Source organism: Argentina anserina, chromosome 2 (assembly GCF_933775445.1).
Source record: "Argentina anserina chromosome 2, drPotAnse1.1, whole genome shotgun sequence".
Classification (NCBI taxonomy): domain Eukaryota; kingdom Viridiplantae; phylum Streptophyta; class Magnoliopsida; order Rosales; family Rosaceae; genus Argentina; species Argentina anserina.
This window is the reverse complement of record NC_065873.1, coordinates 5,769,792-5,793,630: the sequence shown is the minus strand read 5'-3', so window position 1 is coordinate 5,793,630 and position 23,839 is coordinate 5,769,792. Positions and strand designations below refer to the sequence as shown.

The window sequence follows — 23,839 nt, the reverse complement described above, 5'->3', positions numbered from 1 at the left end:
TAATAGTAGACAATATGTCTTGCCAAATATGTCTATTCGAGGTCAGCCAACAAAAAAATATGAACATACCCTTCAAGCTAAAGCTAAGTATTATGTGGCAAACTTTATGTCTAACAAAAGATTATCTAAGTCAGATGAATCATTTGTGAATCAAATATCTACTGTATCAGTACCTAACAAAGTGCAGGATGCATTGGGAGATCCAAAATGGAGGAAAGCAATGAAGCAAGAAATGGAAGCATTACAAAAGAACAATATTTGGGAGCTTGTATCTCCACCACATGGCAAGAAGGCAGTGGGATGTCATTGGGTGTTTATAGTGAAGCATAATCCAGATGGGTCAGTGAGCCGGTATAAAGCACGCTTAGTAAAAGGGTTCCCTCAGACATATGACATAGACTATGATGAGACATTTGCACCCGTTGCAAAGATAAACACTATTCGGGTATTACTCTCTTTTGCTGCTAGCTTAAACTGGTCACTTAGACCGTTTGATGTTAAGAATGCATTTCTTCATGGAGAACTTACAGAGGAAGTATACATGGATCTTCCGCTTGGATATGTGGCCGCTTCTCCGAGTAACTTTGTATGCAGATTGAGAAAGTCTTTGTATGGTCTTAAACAGTCACCTCGTGCTTAGTTTGGAAGATTTTCACAATTCATGAGGAAAATAGGCTACAGACAAAGTAATTCAGACCACACATTATTTCTCAATCACCAACAAGGGAAGGTAACATCCCTAATCATATATGTTGATGATATGATAGTTACTAGGAATGATACTGATGAGGTTGATACATTACAGAAATAGCTAGCCACAAAGTTTGAGATGAAAGACCTAGGTACACTCAAGTACTTCTTGGGCATTGAGGTAGCCTGAAGAAAAGGGTGGTGGTATCTATCTGTGTCAGAGGAAGTACATCCTTGATCTACTAACAGAGACATCTATGTTGGATTGCACTCTCATTGATAATTCTATTGAGCAGAATCATCGGTTAGCAGAGTATCCAAATCAAGTGCCTACTGAAAAAAAAAACTCGTTATCAGAGGCTAGTTGGACGCCTGATTTATTTATCGCATATCAGACCAGATCTTGCGTATGCAGTAAGTGTAGTGAGTCAGTTCATGCATAATCCCAGTGTGGACCGCATGGATGCTGTTGTATGGATTTTGAGGTACTTGAAGTCAGCTCCAGAGAGATGAGTAATGTTTTCTAATCACAATAACATCCTTGAGGTTTGTGGCTTCAGAGATGCAGATTGGGCTGGAAATATTACAGATCGGAGATCCACATCAAGGTACTTTACTTTTGTTGGGGGTAATCTTGTTACATGGAAGAGTAAGAAACAAAAGGTGGTAGCACGATCTAGTGCTGAAGCAGAATACAGAGGTATGGCTCAGGGAGTGTGCGAATTATTATGGCTTAGAAATTTGCTACAATATTTGGGTATTAAACCTAAGTGTGCTATGCAGCTATATTATGACAATAAGGCAACTATTGATATTTCACAGAATCTTGTGCAACATGATCGTACAAAATATGTGGAGGTTGATCGTCACTTTATAAAGGAGAAGCTAGACGCTAAAATCATTAGCTTTCCTTTTGTTCCTACAGAGAGCAATTTGCCGATATGCTCACAAAAGGAGTTTCTAATAAGGCATTTTATGACTCATTTAGCAAGTTAGACATGGTTAATGTGTATGCGCCAACTTGAGGGGGAGTGTTAGTTAGCGTGATTCAAGGAGCCAATTAAGGCTTGATTGGAAAAGAGCCAATTGGGAGTAATTTGTGTTAATTGTACTTTTGTTAGCCTATTTATAAAACACTTCAATGTAAGAATAAAACATGCAATATACAACAAGCATCAGTCTTTTCTTCTGGTTCACTCTTCACTCTCGAATTAATAGAAAACCATGTTGACATTAATCAGACGCCAAATTTTGACTCGTTCTTGAGATGGCTGACCAAATGTCTCATGTCTATACACATGAATGCTTTAAAGAATTTTACGAGCAGTTGTCGCAGTGTTGCAGTTATAGATTTGAGCTTTCACATGAAAATGATATGTACATGGTGTATACTGTGTTGAGAATATAAATCCCACATTGGGAATCAGAACCTAGCCTGTGGGTTTTATAAGGGTTTGGGCCACTCCATCCATTGCCAATTGGTTTTGGATGTGAACCCGAGATCACTTTATCATGGTATCAGAACGGGTCCCTCTCCAGTCGCGCCTCCAATCTGTCGTGGGCCCGAGTTGGGTGCCACTTTGTCATGGGCCCAAGATGGGTGCCATTATCATGTCATCGGAGAGTTTCCGATTGGATGGTCACCAAGTGTCGTTGGTTACTGGACATTGGTTTATTTCGTCCCAGTATGTGGGATGTTAATCTGTCACGTGCAAACCTAAAAATTAGGTTGCACGCGAGGGGGCGTGTTGGAGAGGAGAGATCTCACATCTAAGAAGTAACAAAGAAAATAAAGCTTATAAGTGGGTAGATAATAACTAATTGTACTGAGGTCTTTTGTGATTAAAACCCAACACCTGTGAGGTGGCTAAGTTGGGACAATATCGGTACAGTTGGTCCACGGGCCACGCTTGTCGTTGTTTAACATGGTATCAAAGCGGGTTACCCACATCCACGTGTGAAGCCTAAATGGCCATACGGACTCTACGTCACCTAAAATGTTGTCCACGTGTATGGCTTGAAAATTCGCCACACGTGCGGGGGCGTGTTGAGAATATAAATTCCACATTGGGAATTGGAACCTAGCCTGTGGGTTTATAAGGGTTTGGGCCACTCCATCCATTGTCAATTGGTTTTGGATGTGAACCCCAGATCACTTTATCATACTGCACTGAGGAAAAAAATGGAGAACCCAAAGGGCCGTGAAATTATTTATGCCAAAGATTCAGAATTTGTGTCATGTAGCTGCAAAAAGTTTGAGACGGCCGGTATACATGTAGGCATATTCTGGCGTTTCTTATATTTATACGACTTGTTGATACACTGCCAGATCAATACATCTTAAAGAGGTGGACAAAGTCAGCAAAAGATGAGACAGTTTTTGATGATGCCGGTGTTGAGATACTAGATAACAGAGACTTGCTTGCCAGACGGAGTCGGTTATGTCAATATGTTGTAGAGGTAACGGACAAAGTAATGGGTAGCGATGAAGCACGTAATTTGTTGTTAGATTCATTAAAGAGTGTCCTTGAGAAGTATAATTCTATGATGGCTGATGGTGAGATTGTTAGTTCTGCAATAGTGCGGGTAGAACCAAAAATCTTCCTTCTCAACACATTTATAATGAACCTGTTCAAGTAAGAGCCAAGGGATGTGGGAAAAGATTGAAGGCAGGGAAAGAGAAAGGGAGACTGAAAGCTGCAAAGAAAGCAAGTGGTAAAGGAAGATTTTGTCATGGATGTAAAAAAAATGACCAACACCATGATAAAAGAAATTGTCCAGACTTGAAGAAAATAAACGGCATACCAATCCCTCAAACTGAGTATATGTTTAGTTGTTGCATCTAATGCTTATCCTTTAATTGGTATATTTATTTTTGATTGTCTTTTTTTTTGTTTCTTGTTTGCGTTGCAGAGAGGATACAAGTGACTCAAGTACAAATGGCGAAGAGTACTCCAGCACGAGTTGATGAGGCTGCAGTTGTCTTATGTTTATGTTTCACATACCTTCTTTTAGTTATTCATTAGTGGAACCTTGTTGAAGTGTTAGATCTTTCGGGATATATCTGCGAGGGGCACAACAGCCTCAAATTATATGCATGTGATTAGCCGCATGTGGTAATAAGTTCTTATCTTAGATACATTTTTGTGGATCATTTTTTTCATAAGAAGAACTTCACACTTAATTTCAAATTGATGGTTCACTCTAGATAGAAATTATATATATATATATATATGACCCCAGCAAGGGATCATTTATTTTTGTTTAAAAACAGATAGATCATTTGACCAACTTCTAGAGTTTAATGTATAGATCATCTATGTAAAATTTCAGCCAAAATGGAGATGTTTAAAACATTTAAAACTGGAATGTAAACTTATAAACATGAACGGTTCCGGTTTACCAGATTTGGTGCGTCCATTGTTTTCATCAAATTTGATACCTTAATGATTACCATTTTAGCTAAAATATAGAGATGAATGAGTTATCCCTTTAAAATATCTTAAAAAAAAATCCATTAGTGAAAGGAGTCAAAGGACCCTGATATATATATTGCAATTTCTCGATATGTAAATAAGTAGCTCGCTCGTTTGAATACCTGCATCATATTATTCATAGACATGTTCTGAAGTAGTAACTAGTTATGTGAATACCTGCATCGTATATGTATGAGATCGGTGTCTTCTGAATCGTTAATTAAGTAAACACTTCATTTGACTGTGTTATGCAAGTTAGATGAAGTGCCCAGATGTTTTCTACTTGAATAGACTATAGGTCGAATAGCCATCAATTGCTTGCTTTACTTTTTGTTTCCTGGTTCTAATCTAAAGTTTTGGTTGAACTTGAGGTTTTGGGTTGGAAGTTGGATTTGCATTATATTTTCAAGTTTTACAATCTGTAGGAATTTCCAGGATGCAATGACATATATGATCGATCTCTAAGAGTAGACTTGAAACGTATTTGGATTCAACTCAATGGGTTAACGTGAGTATATATCACTTCTGCTAGTAGCGCCATTGCGCCAATAAACAGCACCAAATAGAAATGTGCAAATAACAGATATGCAATTAGGCAAGAGCTAGAGCCAATTAGATTTTTTCGGTAGTACTGATGAAGCGCAGTGAAATTGTACATGACAGAAATGAAAAGGAAACTACAAATAAACACTCAATTAAACTGAAAACGAACTAGAGATGTAAGAGTTTTTTTTCAAACGCAAGAAAGCTACGATCTAACTATCTATTAATATTAACGCAAATAACTTTTCCTTATAATTGCAACAACGAGCATTAGTCTATCTACTTGCCAATGTGGCAATTGATGCCAACTGAGAATCAGTAATAAAAATTGGCAAGAAATATAACTAAACGTTATAGTTAGCCTAGGGCTCGTCAACGGGCTCGTCAAACGGCTGGGCCGGGACTTAGTAAATTTAAATAAGTGACGGCCCGGGCCGGATCGGGTATTTCCACAAATATGAAGATCCAAGCCCGCCACCTAAAGCGGGCCTTGCGGGTTTTTGCGCTGCCATGCGAGTTTTTACGGATCGGGTCTTGCGGGCTTATATTAGAAAAAAAAACATAATATTTTTATTTAAGGGTTTGGAACAATAAAAGAATTATTAGAAAAAACATTCTAAAAAAAGTGACAAATAAATTCTAGTTTCGAAATATTTTCAATCGACACCGATAAATGTGATCGATATATATATATATAGGGACACTGTAAAAATTTCGTCCGTTTTGAAAATGGTTTTATCATATGTGCCTACGGTCAATAAAAAAAGAGGCAGTTTTTGACTTAATAAAACCTCATTGACTGGGCTTTGCCAAATGGGTTTCCTTGTTACAACCACGCACGATTGATGACAAAAATTAGGTGATTTCAAATATATAAACATCTTTCGGCATTCGCATCTTGGTAATAGGTCCCCCTTAGGGTTTATTAGTGGTGTTTTAGGTTTACTGGAAATTCTAACGGTCAAACGAGGTCCGAATCGGATGAAATTTTTACAGGGTCACTAAATATATATACTGATCACATCGGTTGGTGTCGATTGATCCTGAGAAGTTTTCTTCATATAGTCGCTTCATAATGCGATAGTTTTATTATAAAACCTAATATAAAAGGTTATGATACATTAGTGGATACTTAGGCGATCGACAACTCCAGTTTAAAATATAGTCGATCGACACCAGCAGATGTGATCAGTATATATATTTAGGGACCCCGTAAAAATTTCGTCCGTTTTGGACATGGTTTGAGCGTTCGTACCTACAGTCAACCAAAAAAGAGACGTTTTGACATATTGAAACCCCATTGACTGGGACTTTGCCAAATGTTAGATGATTTCAGATATGAAAATGGCTTTCGGCGTTCGCCTCTTTGTAATGGGTCATCCCTTAAGACATATTAGTGGTGTTTTCGGTTTATCGGAAATTCCGACGGTCAAACGAGGTCCGAATTGGATGAAATTTTTACAGGGTCACTAAATATAAGTACCAATCATATCAGCTGGTGTCGATTAATCCCAAGAAGTTTCCTTCATATAGTTACTTCATAATGCAATAGTTTTATTTTAAACCTAGTATAAAAGTTATGATACATTAGTGGACACTTCGGCGATCAACTACTCCGGTTCTAAATATGGTCAATCGACACCAGCAGATGTGATCGGTATATATATTTAGAGATCTCGTAAAAAATTCATCTACAATCAACAAAAAAAGAGGCATTTTGACATATTCAATGGGGTTTAACTAAATGAGTTTTCTTGGTGAGACCGCGCACGATCAGTAACAAAAATTAGATGATTTTATATATGAAAACGGCTTTTGACGTTCGCATCCTGATAATGGGTCCTCCCTTAGGGCATATTAGTGGTGTTTTAGGTTTACCAAAAATTCTTACGTCAGACGAGGTCCAAATTAGATGAAATTTTAACAGGGTCCCTAAATATTAGTACCGATAACATAAGCGGGTGTTGATTAATCCCGAGAAGTTTACTTCATATACTTCATATAGTTGATTCATAATGCTACAATTTTATTTTAAATATAGTATAAAGTTATAATATAAAGAAATATAAAATTTTAAATCTAGTATTATTAACATATATAATATTTTATGTATAATTATTGCTAAAAAAAGACATATAATTGATATATGTATAATATATTATATGCATGTATAATATTTTATTTTTTAGCGGGCCTTTACAGGCCGGGCCTTATGGGCTTTTGACGGGCCGTGCCGGTTTTCACACCTCTAAACTAAGCTCAGCCATCTACCCACGAAAGTGGGATTTGACGGGTTTCCTGCGGGCCGGACCGAGTAAAAGCTCATCAGGCTTGCGGGACTCCGCGGGTTTTCGGATGGGGCTAAATGATGAGTCCTAAGTTAGCCCAATCTCAAATGTTCAAGGACTCAAGGTAGTTTCAAAAACAAGAGCCAAGGTTTTTTGTAAGACAACAAATGTTGTTTCGGAAGAGAAGTCTTTTGCAAAATACAGGATTGGGCGTACTTGGTATATGAAAATAATAGTTGCAAATAGTGAAGTGTTTAACTAATCTATTACTCTCTCATTAAGGTATCTAACTAGATTAAATTAATAATCGGATTAAATTCTCTCGAATTTGAATTATTCATGTTTATAACAAAAAAATGCAAGTTTGAGTGATTATCTCAAGGGTGAACTCATGCTCTCTCACGTCTCCATAATTTCTTTTTCTAAATATTATTTTGCTATTTTTTTAGTTTACCATATTATTCCTTCCACATTATTTTCTCTCTTTTCTTTTATCTCTAATATTGTCATTTTAGAGAATTTAAAATTTTGGTAAAGTTGTTGACACTAAAAAAAACTTCAAATCATAGTAGTGGAGATATAATAAGATGTAGGCTTACATATAGATGAAGAGTTTCTCGATGAAAGAAAATACATTACAAAGGAAAAATCTCTACAAACTTTAGAATTTACAAGATCTTGTTGCTGAGAAATTAATGCAGGAACTACGTGAGACCAGCTGCTAAAAATAATCTGAGTGTCCAGGGGTTGCAAAATTTCCTTCTCCCCAAACATGTTGGAAAGTAATTTCCTAAAAGTGATGAGCTAATAATTGTATATCATGCACCAATGTTGCAATTCTCCGAAAAGGTTTTAATCCTCTTATTTACGTAGTCAGTAACAATTCAACTTGTAATTGTTAGAACTTAAGAACAGGAGCCGAATGTAGACATGCTCTTAAAGCAACAAAGCAATAGTTTCAGCATAAAAAACATTGGATTGACCATTTTGATTGGGAATCATAAAATTGCCGATGCCTTATTATCAGTTAGGATTGAACCATCAACTTATTATCAGTTCCTTAGAGATATGAGAGAGGACGGTCATTTAAGTGTTGTAGCCTTGTAGGTTTAGTTTTCTACGTATGTATACCATTTTATATTGATGGAGAGTTGAAATTGAACCAGAGAAGCTGGGAAGTTGTTTTCTACGCATAAGCATGAGTGGATGACGTAACTTTGAAGTGCATAGCATTGCTATTATTGCACAAGTATCATAAATACATACTTTAATTCCACGGAACAATCAAGACTTTAATTAAGATATAGTTAAAAGTTTATTATATTGCAACTTACACTATTAATCTCAGTTTTCCTTTTAGGATCTAAATTTTATTACAATATATATTATTTCATTTTCATCATATTTAAGCTAGTTACATAAGAGGACACATGACATAATTTAGGAGGTGGGCATGATGTAGGTAAAGTTTGGATAGTCAGGAAATTTGTTTTCAATACGAGTTTGGCCTTGTCAGTGATCTCAATTATAAATTATTATTTTTTATTAATTTAAGCTTATAAAAATATTTGATCACTAAACTTCAACTTATTCTTTAACAGGATAACATCTTAATTCTCAATGCAATTTACAAACAAATTATGAAAGCTTCGAAATGAAATTTCGGAAGCATATGCAATAGAAAGAGAAAATGCATATTTTAAAATGCCAATTGAGTCCTAACAAAATTTACCAAACACCTGCCAAATGAAGTTCACACTAATTATTCTAACATCACAACATAAGCTTCGTTGTAGATTGATTTGCCAGTGAAATTACATCAATATGCATGTACATAGTTGTACATTAACTGGAAAATTTCTCTTTGCATGAACGGACAATGTAAAATGTTTAACGGATCTAATTTATATAGAAATAACTCGATCTTCACGTATCTCGACTTGATTCTTTGGTAGCCATTAGAATTTTTATTATCGAGGTGAAATTTCAGTTTTTGAATGTGGCCGGGTTTCCATGTTGATGAAACACATATTCTAATTCTTCGATCTATTCTTTGGTTGCATAAATTGTTTTAGCTATCTGTTAGTTTTCATGTTCTTCAATGGATCGATATAAAATCTTCACCATATCAAATTATACTAAACGAATCGAAGGAGGAAAAATTATTAAGTTACATAAGATTAAGGAACCGGATCCTGATCATTAGCTACCTATGAAAATCAAGTCCTTTCTACATGAGCCAATTACAAGAGACGTGGTTATGATCAACCATCAAATAAAAATTTCTTTTGAGAGTTTAGAAAACTGTGTCCATTTTTAATTTTTAATTAATGTATAAAATGCTGTTCGAATAAGATTAATTTATTTTGTGGGAATCTCTTTATATAAAGAAAGACTAAAGAAGCCATAACTTGCGGGCCAAAAAGTCTTTCCTAATTTTCTTAAGTGCTAGTTTCATTCTTCAGTACGTTTTTGGATAGAAAAAGATTATGCGTCAAATAAATAAGGGCTAATGAAACCACTCAAATTCTTATAAAAAGCCCCTAATGCCATGAGTAAGAGCCACACCAAAAACCCTAAAGCAGAAGAAAAGGGAAAAAAGACCATGGGCTTGCAACTCATCATATTCTGCCTTCTGTTTTTAGTGGTAACCTTTGCTTCTCACAAAGACAAATACTGTTTTACTATTTATCTCTTAGCAACTATTCAATATGGAAATTCAGCTTGCAATTTCATAGTATCAGTTTCCTACATTTGCACATTTCTTACCCCTCTTTTTCCATTTATATTAAGTTACTATTTAAGAAGGTGAAAAGTGCTTAACTATAACCATAATGAAAGTTTGATTATCACCTCTGTTATCATGGTGCAGTACGTTTTCCTTTTAGAAATTAGTTTTTTTTTTTCATTTTTTGTTTCATTTTTCGCTCCTGACGAAATAAGCATTATAATCATTACCTAAGGTGGAACATCGATCTCGTCTTTAAGTAGTTTCTCTGATTAGTTTTAGGCATAAATGCCGATTTGCATCCCAAATTTGGCTGAAATTGTCAATTTGCACCATGAACTTGCATTTGAGTCAATTTACCTCCTAAATTTGGTAAAAATTGCCGATTTACACCCCGAACTTGTATTTGAGTCAATTTACCTCATAAACTTGGTAAAAATTGTCGATTTGCACCACATCCGTTAAATTTAACTGTTTTTATCCAATTTTGCGTCACATGTCATGCACATGAGGGGTAATGTTGTCATTTTCTATTTATATTTTTCTTTAAAAAAATAAAAATATTCTTTAAAATGAGGATTATTTTGTTAATCAAATTATTTATTTACATCTTTTTTTCTATCTACTTAACCCTACTTTGAATTATATATTCAATATACCCACCCATTCAAATATAGTGTGTTGTGTATAAATATATTTTTATATGTACACATTGTTGGAGGATGAAAAAAAAGAGAATAATAACGACGTAATAGAACATAACGTAACCGTTTATTGATTGATAATGAGGTCAATATATAGGCATTACATAACCACAATCCCATAGGATTCGGAGTCCTAATCTATTACAGAGATGTGAATCTATCTCTAACAGGAAACCTAATAAGGCTAAGACACACACAATGGTAGAATAGTAATTCTCCCAGAACACACATTTATTTTTAATTTTCAATGTATTTATTTATATTTTTCTAATATCTTTTAACATACTATATCACATAAAATAATAAATATATAAATTAATAACATGTTTCGAAAAAACAAACATTATAGCAAGTGTTCCTCTTAAGTAATTTTATTAATTTATTTCATTATTCAATATGAATAAATATATAATGACAATACTATCCCTTAAATGCATGACATGTGACGCAAAATTAGATAGAAACAGTTAAATTTAACAGATGGGGTGCAAATCGGCAATTTTTACCAAATTTAGGAGGTAAATTGACTCAAATACAAGTTCGGGGTGTAAATCGGCAATTTTTACCAAATTTATGAGGTAAATTGACTCAAATGCAAGTTCGGGGTGCAAATTGATAATTTTAACCAAGTTTAAGGTGTAAATCAGCATTTATGCCTTAGTTTTACCAACTGATGATTAATAATTATTCTAATGATGTACATGTATATACCCAATATATGATTACTTGGGCGGGAAAGATATTTAAAATTATCACACTAGGGTTAGATCTTTTGGGATATATCTGCGAGGGGCACAACAGCCTCAAATTATATGCATGTGATAATAATTTTTCATTTAATATTGGCCATTTCTTAAAATAGAACCATGACTTTTTGTTTCTTTGAAATGCAGTGTCCTTATGCCAATGGAGCGAGGGACATAGGTACAGAAAATTTGGAGATCAGTAGCGAGCCCTACGTCACAAATTATGGAGCTAGGAAAATTGTGAAAGAGCTGGAGGTTAGCGAGCCTTACATGACCAACTATGGTGGCAGAAAAATTGGGAAAGAAGTGGAGATAAGCGAGCCATACTTGACCAACTATGGAGCTAGAAAAAGTGAGGAAACAGTGGAGGTAAAAGAGCCTTACATGACGAATTATGGAGCTAGAGAAAGTGTGCGAGAAGTGGAGGTAAGCGAGCCTTACGTGACTAACTATGGAGCTAGGAAAAATGTGAGATTAGAGGCCAGAGATCCATATATGACCAACTATGGAGCTAGAAAAAGTGTGGAAGAAATGGAGGTACGGGAGCCTTACATGACCAACTATGGAGCTAGAGAAAGGGTGAAAGAAGTGGAGGTGATTGAGCCATACATGATCAACTATGGAGCTACAGAAAGTGGGCATGAAGCTGAGGAGCCTTACGTGACCAACTATGGAGCAAAGAAAAGTGTGAAGGAGGTGAAGATAAGGGAGCCATACACGACCAACTATGGAGCGAAGAAAAGTGGGAAAGAAGTGGTAAAAACCGAGCCTTACTTGACCAACTATGGAGCAAAGACTACTGAGAAGGAAATGGAGGTCAGGGAGCCCTACATGACCAACTATGGAGCCACAGAAAGTGAACAAGTTGAGAAGCCATACATGACCAATTATGGAAGCAAAGAAGATATAAAAGAAACAGAGGCTTCTTACATAACTCAATATGGCACAAAAAAACAAGAAGAGGCTTCTTACATAACTCAATATGGCACAAAACAAGAAGAGGCTTCTTACATAACTCAGTATGGCACAAAACAAGGAGAAACCAGAGTAGAGAGGACAGTTCCGTCCGCCCATGAGCACCATCATCATATGCATGCACATTCATCATCTCGCGATGTAACGACCCTAAAATTTCGAGCCTAAAAACTCAAAATCTCAAAGTCGTTAGGACACCAATAACAATCTCAATGAAAATGAAATTATTTAAGTGCACAGCGGATCATCACTGAGTTTTCAATACACCTCAGAAAACCAATTATTACAACCCAAATTTATAATTTACATTGCGTAAGTTGGAAATGTAATAATCCTCACAATTTCTCACAAAATAGTCACACAAGCTGGAGATAACTAACTTCAAGCCCTCTGAGCGGTCCGTCAATTCCCGCTAATCCACACCTGCGGAGTTATCCACTACACCATCGAATTGGTGCACCGGGATTGTAAACACAAACCCGGTAAGCTTTACAGCTCGTATGAGTAAAATGAAAATATATAACTCGCATATCAAAATATATGAAAATCCACAATCAAAACAAATATAAATGCACTCATGAGTCAGTGGACGGCCCATCTGGTTGTCCCAAAGAAAACGAAGCGCTCATGAGAAATTAAGTAACCCTTCTGGTTACCCAAATGCATTTATAATGCGGGTACCAAGAACGCTGGTACACATCTGTTACCCCTCTCGTAATACACCGCCGATATTGGATAGCCACCCGCTACCCAACATCCAAAACAATCTGAGTACCCATGAGCAGATAACCACCCGTTACCTCACATGCAGTACTAAACTGATATTGGGTAACCACCCGCTACCCAACATCCAAAACAATCTGAGTACTCATGAACAGATAACCACCCGTTATCTCACATGCCGTACTAAGCTGATATTGGGTAACCACCCGCTACCCAACATCCAAACAAACTGAGTACTCATGAGCAGATAACCACCCGTTACCTCACATGTAGTACTATGGCAGACAGACTAGAGCTCTAACTGTATCGTAACTTTCGCCCGGCCAAAGGCTAGGTTCCGACTTGCCTCACATGTACAATAATCTCACATCATATTGTACCACACATCACGTCCGAAGACAAATCACAATATTTCACATTTTCCGTGATAAAATCATGTACAATAATCACTCATCATATTGTACGTTTTAAAACTTTCACAATATATCCATAATAAAAATCGTAACAGTATATTATATAGCAAACTATATATATTCGTATTTATTTACCATTTATACAATATATACATAGTCCACTATATCATATACATGTCATATTTCATAAACACCTGAAAAATTACGTACGATAATCTCACATCATATCGTACCATTAAAATCACACATGCACAATTTTTCTGTCACCGAAATGACTATTTTTAATGAATTAATAACAGTATGTAATTTAATGAACTATATATATATATGTATTTATTACCATTATACTATATATATATGTAGTCCACTAAGTTATATACATGTTGTAATTCATTAAATAAACACACTTGCAAAAATGTTGAATCACCACGAGGGTAGATTCGTAATTCAGTGAGATTTTACTCACCTTATTGACTTGAGCGTAATTCCACAATTCGCGATGCTAATTCCTTTTCTCGATTTAACGATCACCTTAAAAGAATAAGAAAAGAATTTAGAATCGTTTCGTAAACCTTTAAATGCCAAAACAGTAATAAACGGTTACTGTTCAGCAATTTTGGTTATACGAAGTTACTGTTCACTGTTCACTATTCACGGATACTGTACAATACTCAATTAATACGTATTTCTGTACGTATAAATATTATATACGTATTTCTGTACGTATAAATATTAAATACGTATTTCTGTACGTATAAATAATAATACGTATTTCTGTACGTATTAAATATTAATACGTATTTCCGTACGTATAAATATTAATACGTATTTCTGTACGTATAAATATTAATACGTATTTCTGTACGTATACGTACGATTTAAATGTAAATACAACTCAGTAAATAAAATTTACTAAATTACCCTTTTACAAATTACTTTTTACATTTACTGAAAGTAATTTATAATTACATTTACCGAAGGTAAAAATTAATTACATTTACCGTAGTAAATAAAATTTACATTTACCATTACACAGTAAATTACCAAAATGCCCTTCTTGTCGAAACTATTCACACCGCCGCAGGTGGCGGCGCGTGGGGCACACGCGCCAACCGCCGGCAGGCGGCGCGTGGGGCTCACTCGCCGACGCCACCACGGCGCGTGTTGCGCCACCGCCGTGCCCAAACTCTCCCCCTCCTCCTCCTCTACCTTCCTACGGCCTCCGATTACCCCTAGGCCAATCCTAGCCTCCTCACGCGCCGCCTCTAGGCGGCGGTATCTCCCACCCTCCTTCACCCGATTTCTTCCCCAATCTCTCCAATTCGAATCCCTAATCTCCCAATCCATCCAAAAACACCACAAAACATCACAACCATGAATCAAGTGCTTCCTTACCTAGATCGGAGTCCAAAACCGTCGGGAACTCTTGGATCGGTGATGAGCTTCGTGCTCCCTCCTCGTCGTGGTTCCTTGGAGGCGGACAGAGGCACGGCGTGCTTGAGGTGGTGGCAGGGGATGGCGGAGAGCACAGCTGCCGTCGGTGAGGAGAGGGAGGGTGCGAGGGAGAGAGAGAGAGAGTGAGTTCGGATCGAGAGGGAGTTGGAGTGAGCTCGGGTCGTGAAGGAGAGGGGGTTTCGGGGAGGGCGAGAGAGAACCGAGAGAGTGAGAGAGAAATGAGGGAGAGAAGCTCGGGGTCGAGAGGGAGAGGAGGTTGAAGATGGAAGGTGGGTGATGGGAGATGGCGGGGTCGAGAGGGAGAGGAGGTCGGGGAAGAGAGAACCAAGGGAGAGAGAGAGAGAACGGCGGGTGAAAGGAGAGAGGGAGGGTTTCTGATTAAGGAAACCCTAATCCCATAAATGTCTATTTATACTAGTTTCCAAATCGGAAACTAACTTCCGGCGTTAATAACTTTCACGTACGTCGTCCGATTAGAACGCGTCACATATCCACGAACTCGTATCGACGAGCTCTACAACTTTCATGAAGGAAGTTTTCACAACCGAGCGACGAAATAAAAGTCGATATAAACGTTACGGAAATGTAACGTTTTTCAATTTAAACGTTCCGAGAACGTTTCCGTTTCTCGTTTACTAACGTCGCAACCAAATACGTTCATTCTAATAAAATTCGAAATTTTATAGAATTCCAAATCAAACTAACATTGTTTAAAATTTAGGGTTATTACAATCTACCCCCCTTAAAGGAATTTCGTCCCGAAATTCAAACTCACTCAACAAACAACCGTGGATATCTGGTCATCATGTCTGACTCTAGCTCCCAAGATGTATCACCTTCATCATGGTGACTCCACAACACTTTGACTAGCCCAACTTCTCTCCTCCGAAGCTTCTTTGTGGATCTATCCAGGATACGAACCGGTTCTACAACAAAAGTGGCATTTTCCTTCACTTCAATGGTGTTATGATCGATCACATATGCAACACATCAGGATCATACTTCCTCAACATGGAAATGTAGAAGACGTTGTGAACGTCCGACATGCTAGTAGGCAAGGCTAGTTTTCCCACCTTCTCGAGAATCTCAAAGGCCCAACATACCTCGGCCAACTTTTCTTTCTTGTCAAATCTCACTACACCCAAATTTGGCCCAACAGATAGGTGATCGACATGGACCACCTTAAGTGCCTCATAGGGTACCATGCCGATGCTGGAATGGTAACTGTCGTTGTAGGCGAACTCAATCAATCTCAAATGATTTCACAGCTACCTTACAATCCAGCATACGAGCTCTCAACCTATCTGCTGTTACCTCAAACTTCCTCCATTAGACAATTTGTCACATGTCCTAACAATAATAGTTGCAAGTGAGCTACTCAAAATATAATCATCCCCTCGAAACATAATGATGTTTTCAGCATGGAGGCGTTGACGCCTGATTTTGTCTAGTTCACCCCTCTCTTGCGATTTGACAGACTATCCTCACGTCAAGAGGTAGCTCCTACCACTGAGCAAGGTCAAAACTCTCCACATCTAACATGAGTCAAATCAATGGTTAACACATGCCTCCTACTTACATTACACATAGTGATTTTCAAATAAACATGCTTTATCACGACAATAACTTCATGACTTCACCACAATGCATCGCTAGAATAACGAATATCCCAATCCTTCAATCAACAAAATAATCTCATTTCAAGATCATCTTATTATAACCATAAAAGTTGTCTTGCATGATACCCACCCAAGTACCCTATTTGTATCGGTATCACTATAAGGAAATCTTAACTCATCGAGTTCACAACCATCACAGAACACCATCTTGGACTATGAATTACTCTCAAACAGTTCACCAGAGAATCGACTAATATACGCAAAAGGCTGTAGAAAATTCTACCACCACCACAAGAGAGATGCATCACGCATCCTACCCCTCTCATCAAAACTTACCATCGAAAATTAATTTCTGCTTCTTGCTTCCCTGAGTGGTGTGCCACAATTTACAAGTTAGACCAAGGTGGTATTTATCCCACAACGGTGAAACATGAAAATTAAGCGAATTTACAGCGCAAAAACCTACAAGACCGCGGCCGAGATATACTTTACCCCCTAGTTCATACATGCCTCAATTTCATGACATACGGTCCCACACAAACGCCCCAGTGGCATCATCTAACATATTGATTTCCCCCACCGTCGTAGTACTAATAAGTTCTGCAATTAATTCAACAACAGAAGCTGGTTATTGGGTCTATTGTCTCCTCAGAATCAACCCAAAAATGGTTGCTACACCACCACTATAAACAGTTGTTTCTTTACTTTCATTAAGAACTGTCATGGTCGACACATTCGGCCAACATAACTTCTCCGCAAACAGCAATATAATTGATCACTCTCTTATCATAAAATTTATCCCTGGTTGAACACTTGAGTCAACATCTCCTTATCCAACAATAATAATTTGATGCATATAGGGAAAAAGAGCATCTAAGTCTTGAATACTAATACCACTTGCACTGGAAAGGAAAATATGATTCTCAACCATTTCTTTACCGGTTGGAAGGTGCTTGTCACGACCAAATCGTTAAAACATCATTAAGCTAAGGTCATCTCATACCTTACCTTCTGTAGAGTTACCTCACCGCCATTGCGTCTCATTTGGACCTGTGGCATTGTGAAGTTCCAATCCCCCAACACCATAATATTTAAATCCTGAAAGATCAGCGTTCTCAATTAAATGCTCATTTAGCAAAATAATTAATTCGTGACATCAAAATGAAATCTCTTTAACACATTAGATTTCTTGCTCAGCCAAGAACAATGTGTAACTTCGATTGTCAAAGTCCGAAACAAAACGAGTTAGAACGCAACAACGACGTAATGTGAATCTCAGTTTAATAATTGTATCACCACCTTAAGGACGTATCACACACATCATCAGTCCTAGGTAAATGATACATAGTCTTGATGGTCACCTTAATCATTCCCCTATACTTCACACTCAACCGCATGAGACTTCTTCTTTATTCACGAATAACACCGGCACAACTCGAGCTGAGACACTAGGTTTGATGAACCCTAGGTCTAATATGTCATCTATCTGCTCTTTCAATTCTTTAAACTCATTCTTTCCCAATCCCATAAGGCGCCTTTGATACAGATGCTATACCAAGCACATCATCAATAAAGAATTCTACAACTCTCGAAGAAGGTAACTCAGTATCTCCTGAAACACCTCACTATACTCGAATATGAGCACAATGTTTGTGATAGCTACTTCTAGATCCACAACTCCACATTTGCCAAGACTCTAGCTATCATGACATTATCCGACTCGAGGCACAGATACGAAACTCTGGTATCCTGGGTCTGTGAAAGAACTCATCATGTCAACACAAACAATCACCGCGTACTGCGGCCTCAACCAATCAATTCCTCAGATCACATCATAGTGTGGTCCGGAATCACTATCAAATAAGCAGAGAACTCTCTACTTCCAATCACAATAGGACAAGCCGTTCATTGTCTCCAATTTCGAGGAACACTCCAAAAGCGAAGTGACACATAAAGAGTTTCCCATAGGCGTAGGAATCAATCCTAACCCCTCCACTGCCAACTATCAATAAATGAATGTGGCTATCATCCTCTTCTCTAACTCAGAGTACTCAATCATCACCAAGTATGTCCCAATACTCCAATCCAATGGTCAGCTACCATATGATCCAAGCGTCATGAAATGACAGCATTAGCAGCTCACTCATGTCTGTGATCAACCTCAACACACGACTATCGTCTCTAATGATAGCAACAAGATCAACTTGTCTTTCCAGTGGAGCAGCCTCCTAATAAAGGTTCTATACATTGCGGACTCGGCCTGCAGCCCTAACTCGGCCTCGACCTCTCGTCCGTCCTCGGCCCTGTCCACGGCCATTTTCCAAATTCATCACCATTCAACAATTAACACTCAGTCATACATGTGAAGTCTCGAATTCGACAAAATAGATCCAACCAATATCAATCATAAAATTTCAGAAGAAGGTGAATCATCGGAGTATCGTCACAATACTCTCTACAGGACCAAACCATAAGGTATGGCTCCTAACACTCTCGCGTACCCGACAACATATCTATACCGAGGAGCATGTGATGGGAGCCCGCCTGCAGTCGGATCATCGCTCCTGGATGGTATTGATAATCGCCAAATACGCACTTAGGCTCTGATACCAACTGTAACGACCCTAAAATTTCGAGCCTAAAAACTCAAAATCTCAAAGTCGTTAGGACACCAATAACAATCTCAATGAAAATGAAATTATTTAAGTGCACAGCGGATCATCACTGAGTTTTCAATACACCTCAGAAAACCAATTATTACAACCCAAATTTATAATTTACATTGCGTAAGTTGGAAATGTAATAATCCTCACAATTTCTCACAAAATAGTCACACAAGCTGGAGATAACTAACTTCAAGCCCTCTGAGCGGTCCGTCAATTCCCGCTAATCCACACCTGCGGAGTTATCCACTACACCATCGAATTGGTGCACCGGGATTGTAAACACAAACCCGGTAAGCTTTACAGCTCGTATGAGTAAAATGAAAATATATAACTCGCATATCAAAATATATGAAAATCCACAATCAAAACAAATATAAATGCACTCATGAGTCAGTGGACGGCCCATCTGGTTGTCCCAAAGAAAACGAAGCGCTCATGAGAAATTAAGTAACCCTTCTGGTTACCCAAATGCATTTATAATGCGGGTACCAAGAACGCTGGTACACATCTGTTACCCCTCTCGTAATACACCGCCGATATTGGATAGCCACCCGCTACCCAACATCCAAAACAATCTGAGTACCCATGAGCAGATAACCACCCGTTACCTCACATGCAGTACTAAACTGATATTGGGTAACCACCCGCTACCCAACATCCAAAACAATCTGAGTACTCATGAACAGATAACCACCCGTTATCTCACATGCCGTACTAAGCTGATATTGGGTAACCACCCGCTACCCAACATCCAAACAAACTGAGTACTCATGAGCAGATAACCACCCGTTACCTCACATGTAGTACTATGGCAGACAGACTAGAGCTCTAACTGTATCGTAACTTTCGCCCGGCCAAAGGCTAGGTTCCGACTTGCCTCACATGTACAATAATCTCACATCATATTGTACCACACATCACGTCCGAAGACAAATCACAATATTTCACATTTTCCGTGATAAAATCATGTACAATAATCACTCATCATATTGTACGTTTTAAAACTTTCACAATATATCCATAATAAAAATCGTAACAGTATATTATATAGCAAACTATATATATTCGTATTTATTTACCATTTATACAATATATACATAGTCCACTATATCATATACATGTCATATTTCATAAACACCTGAAAAATTACGTACGATAATCTCACATCATATCGTACCATTAAAATCACACATGCACAATTTTTCTGTCACCGAAATGACTATTTTTAATGAATTAATAACAGTATGTAATTTAATGAACTATATATATATATGTATTTATTACCATTATACTATATATATATGTAGTCCACTAAGTTATATACATGTTGTAATTCATTAAATAAACACACTTGCAAAAATGTTGAATCACCACGAGGGTAGATTCGTAATTCAGTGAGATTTTACTCACCTTATTGACTTGAGCGTAATTCCACAATTCGCGATGCTAATTCCTTTTCTCGATTTAACGATCACCTTAAAAGAATAAGAAAAGAATTTAGAATCGTTTCGTAAACCTTTAAATGCCAAAACAGTAATAAACGGTTACTGTTCAGCAATTTTGGTTATACGAAGTTACTGTTCACTGTTCACTATTCACGGATACTGTACAATACTCAATTAATACGTATTTCTGTACGTATAAATATTATATACGTATTTCTGTACGTATAAATATTAAATACGTATTTCTGTACGTATAAATAATAATACGTATTTCTGTACGTATTAAATATTAATACGTATTTCCGTACGTATAAATATTAATACGTATTTCTGTACGTATAAATATTAATACGTATTTCTGTACGTATACGTACGATTTAAATGTAAATACAACTCAGTAAATAAAATTTACTAAATTACCCTTTTACAAATTACTTTTTACATTTACTGAAAGTAATTTATAATTACATTTACCGAAGGTAAAAATTAATTACATTTACCGTAGTAAATAAAATTTACATTTACCATTACACAGTAAATTACCAAAATGCCCTTCTTGTCGAAACTATTCACACCGCCGCAGGTGGCGGCGCGTGGGGCACACGCGCCAACCGCCGGCAGGCGGCGCGTGGGGCTCACTCGCCGACGCCACCACGGCGCGTGTTGCGCCACCGCCGTGCCCAAACTCTCCCCCTCCTCCTCCTCTACCTTCCTACGGCCTCCGATTACCCCTAGGCCAATCCTAGCCTCCTCACGCGCCGCCTCTAGGCGGCGGTATCTCCCACCCTCCTTCACCCGATTTCTTCCCCAATCTCTCCAATTCGAATCCCTAATCTCCCAATCCATCCAAAAACACCACAAAACATCACAACCATGAATCAAGTGCTTCCTTACCTAGATCGGAGTCCAAAACCGTCGGGAACTCTTGGATCGGTGATGAGCTTCGTGCTCCCTCCTCGTCGTGGTTCCTTGGAGGCGGACAGAGGCACGGCGTGCTTGAGGTGGTGGCAGGGGATGGCGGAGAGCACAGCTGCCGTCGGTGAGGAGAGGGAGGGTGCGAGGGAGAGAGAGAGAGAGTGAGTTCGGATCGAGAGGGAGTTGGAGTGAGCTCGGGTCGTGAAGGAGAGGGGGTTTCGGGGAGGGCGAGAGAGAACCGAGAGAGTGAGAGAGAAATGAGGGAGAGAAGCTCGGGGTCGAGAGGGAGAGGAGGTTGAAGATGGAAGGTGGGTGATGGGAGATGGCGGGGTCGAGAGGGAGAGGAGGTCGGGGAAGAGAGAACCAAGGGAGAGAGAGAGAGAACGGCGGGTGAAAGGAGAGAGGGAGGGTTTCTGATTAAGGAAACCCTAATCCCATAAATGTCTATTTATACTAGTTTCCAAATCGGAAACTAACTTCCGGCGTTAATAACTTTCACGTACGTCGTCCGATTAGAACGCGTCACATATCCACGAACTCGTATCGACGAGCTCTACAACTTTCATGAAGGAAGTTTTCACAACCGAGCGACGAAATAAAAGTCGATATAAACGTTACGGAAATGTAACGTTTTTCAATTTAAACGTTCCGAGAACGTTTCCGTTTCTCGTTTACTAACGTCGCAACCAAATACGTTCATTCTAATAAAATTCGAAATTTTATAGAATTCCAAATCAAACTAACATTGTTTAAAATTTAGGGTTATTACACGCGATGAGGCACACGAGCAAGGTTTCTTCACTTTGGTTGATTTCCATAAGGGGTGTACAATGCCACTCAACTTCCCAAACCAAAATCACTCTCCTTTCTTGCCTAGGGAAACAGCTGATTCCCTTCCATTCTCAACATCACAACTCCCACAACTTCTCCAACTCTTCTCCATCCCACGCGATTCTCGTGAAGCCAGACACATGGCTTATACACTCGATCAATGCGAGCAAACACCCATCAAGGGCGAGACCAAGTTTTGCGCTACCTCGCTAGAGTCGATGAATGATTTCGTTCACAAAATCATCGGTTCTGGGATCAAATTGAGTATTCTCTCCACAACGCACCCTTCTACCTCAACATCCATCACACAGAAGTACACGATACTGAAAAAACCTAAACGAGTCATAGCTTCCAAAATGGTCTTTTGCCATCCGGTCCCTTACCCTTACGCTGTTTTCTTTTGCCACCACTTTGAGACCGACACCAGGTTCTTCCAGGTCTCACTAGGAGGAGAGAATGGAGATACGGTAGAAGCCGTAGCGGTCTGCCACATGGACACTTCTGACTGGGACTCTAACCTCAGTCTGTTCCGCGACTTGGGTATCAAAGCTGGTGCCTCCTCTCCGGTGTGCCATTTCTTGCCGGAAAATCATCTTGCTTGGATTCCATCCCCCGTAACTGCTACGGCTTAACCCTCTTATATGTCAAGTCATGGTCGTGTACGTATCATATGTCAGAGTCATGTATATACAGAATAAATTCTACTTATCATGCTTATGCCATGGTAATGTAGTCAAGAATTCTGGCTAATAATCCATCTGTTTTTTACTGTCTGTAACTTTGTATGAGAAAGTCCCGCGCGTGTTGAGATATATATATGATCAATGACCTCAAGTACGTTCCTGGGAAGTGATCCGTACTTGTATTTACATTTCTCAAATCTTTCTTTAATCGTCCATTTAAGTGTAACCAAGCTATATATGTCCTCAGCCTTCAGATATAAGCCATCACTCCCAGTGATGTTCTAGTCCATTTACCAAATTGCAGCTGACAATATTATGCCATTTACGGTGCACTTAGTCAGTGAGCGCATGCATGGCATGTTAGTAAGTTGAAGAATATATTAATTAAGAAATATATGTAAGTGGATTCAATTCTCACTTGCATAATCAAGCACCATGTTAGTACCATGCATACTGGAAATAAAGAAGAATATGAACAAAACGAACTGACCGAGAAGGAGAAACTTCAGAACCAGCTGTATGACCTAATTAATTAAGCACACTAATTATAAAAAAGTCCCAACTTCATGCTTGAGCAACTCTTATACGTCCCTGAACACAGTAATCAGTGGATTGGAAAGACAAGGAGCAAAATCTAATTCCAAGTCCTAACAGTAAAATATATCTTTCAAAATAACAGAAGAAGCTATGCAGGGTTTCTTTTGCTACTAGCAAAACTACGATTGTTACTGCACATGCATTAGTGTGATAGTTTTGTCAAGGGTCTTTAATTGCTCATTAATTTGTCGATGAGTTCTCACAGTGCAACAAGAAGTCCTAATTACCAGTACTTGATAATGGTCAAATTAATCTACGACAATGATCAAGTCAATCAAATAATCACATACTGTCATGCACAACGAATGTACGTAATAGGGAAAACACTCGATTAGCTTTCAT

At 38.1% G+C, this 23,839-nt stretch overlaps 2 protein-coding genes across 2 annotated transcripts in view; one reads left to right on the top strand and one right to left on the bottom strand.

Annotated features, from left to right (window-relative positions):
- The window catches only part of LOC126781944 (coatomer subunit gamma), a 169,146-nt gene extending 158,551 nt beyond the window's left edge, over positions 1 to 10,595 (bottom strand). The window contains exon 1 of the mRNA XM_050507071.1: positions 10,586 to 10,595. The gene's annotated coding sequence lies outside the window, so the exon portion shown is untranslated. The remainder of the gene's footprint in view (positions 1 to 10,585) is intronic.
- Positions 9,603 to 22,849, top strand: LOC126781953 (BURP domain-containing protein 11-like). The gene is made up of 6 exons (XM_050507084.1): positions 9,603 to 9,644; positions 11,323 to 11,601; positions 11,656 to 11,928; positions 11,992 to 12,291; positions 14,994 to 14,996; positions 22,166 to 22,849. The coding sequence occupies exons 1-6, from the start codon at positions 9,603 to 9,605 to the stop codon at positions 22,847 to 22,849; spliced, it is 1,581 nt and encodes a 526-aa protein (XP_050363041.1).
- The last annotated feature ends 990 nt before the right edge of the window (positions 22,850 to 23,839 follow it).

Excerpts from the sequence above, each read along its gene's own strand:
- LOC126781953 (XM_050507084.1), top strand. The coding sequence starts at position 9,603 with ATGGGCTTGCAACTCATCATATTCTGCCTTCTGTTTTTAGTG. Across the intron at positions 9,645-11,322 it reads TCTGCCTTCTGTTTTTAGTG|TGTCCTTATGCCAATGGAGC; the intron begins GTAACCTTTGCT and ends TTTGAAATGCAG. Across the intron at positions 11,602-11,655 it reads AAAGTGTGCGAGAAGTGGAG|GCCAGAGATCCATATATGAC; the intron begins GTAAGCGAGCCT and ends GTGAGATTAGAG.